At 46.2% G+C, this 7760-nt stretch overlaps 3 protein-coding genes across 3 annotated transcripts in view; all 3 read left to right on the plus strand.

Moving 5' to 3' along the window:
* Positions 1 to 1957: 1957 nt before the first annotated feature.
* Pmar_PMAR024163 (hypothetical protein) lies at positions 1958 to 4723 on the plus strand (the record flags this gene model as incomplete). Its single annotated transcript, XM_002777277.1, has 11 exons — positions 1958 to 2098; positions 2141 to 2301; positions 2351 to 2464; positions 2506 to 2622; positions 2902 to 3030; positions 3074 to 3273; positions 3322 to 3444; positions 3673 to 3737; positions 3787 to 4004; positions 4506 to 4618; positions 4692 to 4723. The coding sequence occupies 11 exons, from the start codon at positions 1958 to 1960 to the stop codon at positions 4721 to 4723; spliced, it is 1413 nt and encodes a 470-aa protein (XP_002777323.1).
* A 664-nt stretch (positions 4724 to 5387) lies between these two features.
* Positions 5388 to 5576, plus strand: Pmar_PMAR024164 (hypothetical protein; the record flags this gene model as incomplete). The annotated part of the gene is made up of 1 exon (XM_002777278.1): positions 5388 to 5576. The coding sequence occupies one exon, from the start codon at positions 5388 to 5390 to the stop codon at positions 5574 to 5576; it is 189 nt and encodes a 62-aa protein (XP_002777324.1).
* A 1327-nt stretch (positions 5577 to 6903) lies between these two features.
* Positions 6904 to 7760, plus strand: part of Pmar_PMAR024165 (hypothetical protein) — a gene marked incomplete at both ends in the record, with an annotated part of 3218 nt that continues 2361 nt past the window's right edge. Inside the window, 2 exons of the mRNA XM_002777279.1 lie at positions 6904 to 6911; positions 7535 to 7652. Coding sequence (XP_002777325.1) covers positions 6904 to 6911; positions 7535 to 7652 — 126 coding nt within the window. The remainder of the gene's footprint in view (positions 6912 to 7534; positions 7653 to 7760) is intronic.

Genomic DNA, 7760 nt, shown 5'->3' on the forward strand with positions numbered 1-7760 from the left:
AGTACTATACGTCAACAGAAAAAAGATCTTTCGCCATATCATGCGTAGCATGAGAACATACCTGCCTAAGCCGTAAGGTGGTACTCGTTGAGGTGACTGTGCACGAGTCGAAAAACCGGATATCCTAAGAATATGTGAGGGGGTGTCTATGCAACTTAGGATGAGAACTTTTCCATTGAGAGCTTTCGTGACGTTTATTGGCCTAGGAGGGAGGCCCGAAGCTCGCGTAGTATAGAGTGGTGCAAACACTGGTCCGTGACGTGCTCGCCTGCGGAGTTAGTTGAGCTAGCTCCCTGTAGTGAACTCCCTCCGACAAGGATACCCGGTATCCTTGTCGGAGGGAGAGCACTGGCATAACTGCCCCGGTAACATGAAATTGGAGTTCCCAACGACGAAGTGGAGAGTACTGGCATAACTGCCCCGGTAACACGAAATTGAAGTTCCGAACGACGAAGTGGAGAGTACTGGCATAACTGCCCCGGTAACATGAAATTAAAGTTCCGAACGACGAAGTGGAGAGTACTGGCATAATTGCCCCGGTAACATGAAATTGAAGTTCCGAACGACGAAGTGGAGAGTACTGGCATAATTGCCCCGGTAACACGAAATTGAAGTTCCGAACGACGAAGTGGAGAGTACTGGCATAATTGCCCCGGTAACACGAAATTGAAGTTCCGAACGACGAAGTGGAGAGTACTGGCATAATTGCCCCGGTAACGTGAAATTGAAGTTCCGAACGACGAAGTGGAGAGTACTGGCATAATTGCCCCGGTAACACGAAATTGAAGTTCCGAACGACGGAGTCGGTTTTTTTCCTAAAGGGACGAAATTGAAGGTCTGAAGGTGTACTTGACGAAATTGAATGTTCTTCTGACGAATTCGAAGGTTAGAAAGTCGAAATTGAAAGTTCTATTAACACGAATTTGAGCTTCCTGTTGACTTCGGACGAACTTGAATGTTCTATGACGAATTCGAAGGTTCGAGAGTCGAAATTTGAAGTTCTATTAACACGAACTTGAACTTCCTATCGATTTCGGACGAACTTGAATGTTCTAGGACGAATTCGAAGGTTCGAGAGTCGAAATTGAAAGTTCTGTTAACACGAACTTGAACTTCCTATCGACTTCGGACGAACTTGAATGTTCTATGACGAATTCGAAGGTTCGAAAGCCGAAATTTAAAGTTCTATTAACACGAACTTGAGCTTCCTATCGACTTCGGACGAACTTAAAAGTTCTACGACGAAGTTGAAAGTTCTACTTGTGAATATGATCTTCCCGTCTCGGATTCGTACCTCCAACTTCGCGCGTCCCGACGAAATTGAAGGTTCCAAAAACGAACTAGATGTTTGAGAGGTGTAGATAATGCATAATCCTATGCATCTCGAGCGTGAAATTCACAGTAGTGTGAGTATGGCAGCTCGACCGCCGCAGCCCAAGTCGAGTTGATGAGCTTGGGGTTGGCAACCGCGACCGAGCTTGCGGTTGCACGCACGAGTGCACGCATACCCATAGGGCTGACGACCTCATTGGCGTAACTCCACTGTGGCATCTAGTGTAACTGTGTATGAGTGATGGAGTATAGAATGATTGATCTCGAGTGAATAAAGCCGAGAACAACCTATATGTGCTACATGATTCACCTCCGTCTCGTCTCCAAATATCTCTGCGCCTTATTTTAGAGTTACTACGCGACAAATGGAGGGCATTGACTGCTCTAGTTTTCCCCTAATATCATAAACTATATCTTCTCGTACATAGAATACTATTCAGAGGCTCTTTCAGATTAGTTGTTAGACTATCGGACAGATACTAACTGAGGAAAGGTATTTGATACTTGTTTATCCCAAGTTCGTATTTAGCCTGCCTGCCGTTTCCCTTGGAATACCCGAGATTCACACCTCCGAGTATTAGGCGAGTGACAATTTCCCTGCCTGACAGTATTTTGACACTTGATCATGGCAGAGATAGCCGCTGCGGGAGCTGCCCTAGCTGGTGGGGCCGGGTCCATATTCTCTTATAATAAAGACGCCTTCGTATTCGACCAGACATTACGGCAGAACAAGATCCATCAAATTCAAAACATGCGCCTTCAACAGGTAAGAAATCATCCTCTCCGACACGCCATGCTCCGCAAGCAGGTTGGACTATACCGGGAAGACCTACGGGATCTGTTCGGTCTCACCATAACAAAGATGGACAACTACCTAGTAGTGAATACTCTCATGCTGGGATTTTGTATAGCGCTGTTTTATGATGGAGCCTTGCCACCCCAGAACCCTCCTTGGCTGTGGTGGATGTGGTAATCATGATCGCTTCGCATGCCCGTGCTCTCTATTACTAAACCGCAGGTGCCTCAATCTATCGGGGTCGACCATGTTTCTATTGGTGTCGGTGTGGCTGTCGTTACATGCTTCCATCACTGCACAAGCCTTTGTAGTTCGCCTTCTCACTCAGTGGCTGAGGTAGTGCTGAAGCCGTGTACAGTTCAATGAGCTCTCCACAGGTTACCGGTGCCTCGAACAGAAGAGATTGACGCTGCTTCTGCGTCCTTGAAGGTGAGCAGAGGTATGCGCTTCATGTGGAAAGGGGTGTTTGTTGGAAGGACTACGAAGCTTCGGGAGTGGGCAGTTCGATTCTGAGGATACCGGGCCTGCATCGACTCGCGCCCAAAAAAGCTGAGGTGGATGCTACTATTGCACGCAAACATAGGGAGATACTAGAGGGAAATGACCCGAGGGCAGAAGCTGATAGAATGTAACAGAGTCGAACTAGGGCTTGAAGTGCATCGGGGGTCGGCGAGTTTCGATTTTGATTCTCTCTGTTCGGAAATTGGGTCCATGTATGAGGAGTGCATCGCGACTATCCCATCTGTTGCAAAGGATTCTATGCGTTGGTTTAGGTATCAAATTCACTTCAAGTTGTTCCAACATCTCCAAACCTCGTGGCAAGGCTATGATGCCTATGCTAGGGTGTGTATGGCAATGGGAACTAATCAGTTATTGATGACTTTGGCGATATTCGCTCTGGGGTAGTCAGACATCGTCAAAGCGCCGAGAGCGCCATCTAATTAGGTCCACGATGATAGGCGATCGTCAGCCCTGGGCGGCATGGGCGTTCGTCGTTGTTATGGCAACCACTGCTCTGCTGCACTTCAGAATTAACCTTATACTCAGTCGGATGGAGTCTTTAATCATGACATTGCTCATTTACTTCTCGCCCATGTCAGCGGGTGTGGCTGCCACTTTCGATTATGCGGGTCAGACTATGATAGGTTCGTTTGACCGCTTTGAATCATCAGGGGAGGTTTCTCTGTCATCAGGCAAAGCCGTTGCGCTCGTATCGTTCATATTGAATGCGTTATGGGTGTATTTTGTATTGGTGCAAGCTATCGAGTCTAAGGGAGGTTTGCCGGCCAAGTTTAGCACAGTTGGGATATCATCTGGTAATACTCGTATAATTCGGGCTCATGTGGGTCAATAGGATATCCTACAGTGCGCATGCGAAATGGGGATCTTAGTCGAATAGAAGTCGTTTCCTAAGTCTGAACGTGCGCGCTGCGTATCTGTGGCGGTCTTCGGCAATTATCACTCTAGAGAGAAACTATTTTCGTTGAGCCACTCGTTAAAATGGACCGCTAGCTGCGAAATCTCAGGATGTTCATCTATTTCAGAGATCATAGGGGAGAATCAAGTGCATGACTTCATCCAGCATGAACTCGCCGATCTCGGTATCGATGTGAGGCATTACGAAAGAACTCCAGTGCTCTATTCGTCCACTCTTCCAGACTAAGAACGCCAGTGAGTTCCTCTGGGGTGATACAGATCGTTCCTCGGTGGAGGAGGAGGGCAAAAAGTCACAGACGAGGGAGTTGGAGGAGAAGTGCACGACGGCCCAGAGGAAGCTTCAGAAGCTTTTTCGTCGGTATAGGAGACATCAAGGGGAGTTTTCTAGGTTGCAGCAGGGAGAAATTATTGGCCTGAGGGAAGAATTTGAGAAGATAAGGTCAGTAATGGGGATGGTTTTGGGAGGAAAAGGGAAGTTTGGGTCATAATTTGTGGGTGGGGCAGCTATGCCATCGTGGGATATGGGTTGATATGATGATTTCTCTCTGCATGGGGCAGCTATGCCACCTTAAGATATGCGTTGATTTGATGATCTTCTAGGTGGGGCAGCCATTCTGGCTGGGGCAGATATGCCAGCTCGATTCGGCATAGCTGCCCCACTCTTCCTTGACGTAACGTATTCATGACAGGAGTGACTTGCATCTTCCCCTCATTGAACTTGGCATTAGTGAACCTATTCCGGCCCGAGCCAGATATGCCAGCTCGAGTTGAAATAGCTGCCCCACTCTTCCTTGACGTATCGTTTTTATTACAAGAATGGGATACATATATCCCTCGTTGAACTTGGCATTAGTGAAGCCGATTCTGACTCGGGGCAGATATGCCAGCTCGGCTTGGCATAGCTGCCCCACTTTTCCTAGACTTGACGTTTTCATATCAGGAATGACCTGCATCTTTCCCTCGTCGAACTCGGCCGAGCTGGAGACGCTCGATCGGCTAAGATCTTCAAAAAGAAGAAGTGGATCAAGTTGAACTACCTGGACGATACCACTGGTAGGAGGGAGGAACCTCAGTTGAGAGCCTCGCTGATATGCTCGAAAGGTGACACTATAGTGATACCCTCTAGGTCTATTCATCTTGCCTAGATGGGTAGCCTAGGGAAGTAGGTGTGTTATTTGAGAGTGAGAATCACTGGTAGTTGAGTGTTCCGCTGATATCCTCAAGAGGAGACACAAGCGATACCATCTATATCTATTCATCCGGGGAAATTGGTGTGATATTGGTTCAGGAGAAGCGAACGTTGAGATTCCCGGCATTGATGTTAGGTCTCAGCGTAGATTACTACTTGAATAGCGAGACGGGCGAAATTCGGTGGCAGCCACCATTGCTGAAGAGCATGAGCGCATTGGTGAGAGTATATTGTGAATTCAAAGCTGTCTATGTATTTAAATGACAGAGCCGAGATTTTTCAAGCAACGATTCTCTGGGTGAGTCCCGTCCTCCAACACGTTCTGAGATCGCCACTGAGCTACACGACTTTCATGAAGCCGTGCGAAAGTTCCAGAATGTCACCAGTACAGTCGATTCTGTGGAGAGGCTCCACAGTAGAAGGACGTCGGGCCCGTAATACAGGGAAGATCGAATCAGCTGATCCGTCTGTCCATGCTTTCCGAGTTGTGCTGAGATAGGTATGAACATGGGAAGTCGGAAAGAATATCGGCCAAGTTACTGCCAGCTTCAGAGGAGGACGACAAATCGTTGCGACCTGCCCATAATATCTCTGAGTTGCCCAAGCGCGTTGTGTAATATCGTGCCATTTTCAATGCCGAAACTCGCTCGTAGATTCTCTTCAACCAGTGGAGAGTTTTCGGACGATGACGTGAAGCAAAACGATAAGAATGAAAGCAGCAAAATGAAGTGGAACAAGCAGTTCATGAAGTACTCATCGAGACCATGGACCATCTACAAGCAAGCGTCCAGTATCGTTGTCTTCACGTGGACTGTGGGGTGAGTGCTATCTCAAAACCTCTGAATCAACAACAATGCATGTCAGTCTCATTTGGGGCTTATTGGATGTACTCGATGTACCCACAGGGACCGGTCTAGGCCTCCCATCTACGCCTTCGGTCAGCCCACGGCGCCTCTCCACATCTTGTGATATCAGCGCTACAATGGCGCCTTTCTTCAGTCCAGTAGGGATGACTACTAAGCATGGGAGGAGCGACACACTACTGGCGACTGACGGCATCAGTATATGGCCAGATCTACCGGGTAGTGAGTGCCTGACTGAGCTGAGTCGAGGTCAGGATGCTACAGATCTAGCCTGGGTGGGAGATTCACTGATGATCGCTTTCGGTGATGAATATGTGCTCAATTGCACTTCTGAGCAGTGGACAAAATTCCCTATTGAGATAGTCAAAATTGAATCGATCGGCTCACGTGTGGTAGCGACTACTCCTGAGAATATCGTGTATATGCTGGTAAGGGGTGTCAACGGAAAATGGAGGAAACAAGTTCGAGTCGGCGCTTATGAAAAGGGACTCCAAGTGATAGCGGGAATCGCTCAACTGGAAGAATCTACTGTCGGGGTAATGTTGACCAACGGGACACTTCACCGTTGGAATACGGCGAGAGGGTCGCTGCTTGTTACCGAAATAGAGCATAGTGAAGGGGTGCAGCGATATACGGGCATCGCGGCATTGGGTGAAGGGTTAGTAGTGACGGCGGTGATGGAAGATCAAACGTCGCAGTTATTGGTAGTGTGAAAGGTATTTTATGATGATGAATTACATATACACTTATGACAGTATTGAACTTTTGTTGAGCTTTTTAGAGGCATTTATGTTAGTATCATATCGTTGTTGTTGGTGTTGTGGGCAGTCATGTCAATGCGGGATAACATTGGAGTTTCACCACCCTAGTGATATGAAAAACACTAGTGAGAAACATATTTTACGACTACTACGGGCCGCGAATATCGCGTTTTTCACCGAGTTTTACGACGCCACTTCACGTAAAACGAATCGTGAAACTCCATTATCCTCTTGCTACATACATACAGTGCCGAATTTATACTCTTAGTTATCATTGCCAATATATGAACAGTGCTCTTCTCCAGCGAGCGTTGGTACCGACATCAACATCTGTGTACTTTCGAGGGAATATTGGAGAAAGTGAGAACATACAAAACGGTCATACAGATACGAAACGGTCGAGAGATCTATCATAACAGGCATACCAATCGATTTCCCCGGGCTTGGAGCTCTCGAAATACAATTTTCATTGTCATTCACTCATCGAGTCCCGAGTTTTGTCATTTTTCATGACTTGCCTATCAAATGCGAACGTAGTGTAGATATGCTACTGAAATTATCACCTATCGAGCAGTGTGGGGGAAAAAGTGTGGTGACATTCGTAGAGATTTTCAGGAAATTTGGAAAAAAGAGAAAAATTAAGGAGAATTTAGAAATTTTGAGGAAAATTGAGGAATTAATCATTGAGTTCTGACAGAAGATTCATACATAAATGAAATTGCAAAATATTCTGGGAATATGAAACAGTTATATTTGTGCATATTCCTAGGCTTCAGCTTTATGTACACTAATTTGTATAAAAAGCGAGGAAACTTCGAAATTTTTCGGAATGAAAAAATATATTTTCTCATCGAATGGTATATACCACTACTCACAAGAAATCTGTGAAATGAAAAACATTAGTGAAAATTATATTTCACGAAAAATGCATGTGAGCAGTGAATAACGCGTAAAACGCGTGAAATGGGGTGATCTGTCTGGTGTAATTCGCGAAGTGTTTTCAATTCACTTCTTATCACATGGTGTATTACGCCACTTAACGTAAAACGAGTGGTGAAACTCCACTTTATTTTTTCCAACTACAACCTGTGTGAGTAAACAAACGCCTACCCTTGTCAGATTCATCCGAGATCATCTGCGATAATAATACTATCAGAATCGCTGATGTCGGTGACTATCGCTTCTCAACTTGCCACGTGAATGCCTCTATTGAGGAGGTGTACAGAACAGACGTACAAAGGCTGGTTGATGCCGCTGTTGGTGGCATTGACGGGGTGAGATGAAATTGCTTTATCACCTGAGCGTGATCATAGATTAGTTCTTTTTTGTGTGGTAGGAAGAGCTACAGCATTTCCAGGTCGATTTAGTGCCACGTGAAGTGA

This window comes from Perkinsus marinus (genome assembly GCF_000006405.1).
Source record: "Perkinsus marinus ATCC 50983 genomic scaffold scf_1104296952136, whole genome shotgun sequence".
Lineage (NCBI taxonomy): Eukaryota > Perkinsozoa > Perkinsida > Perkinsidae > Perkinsus > Perkinsus marinus.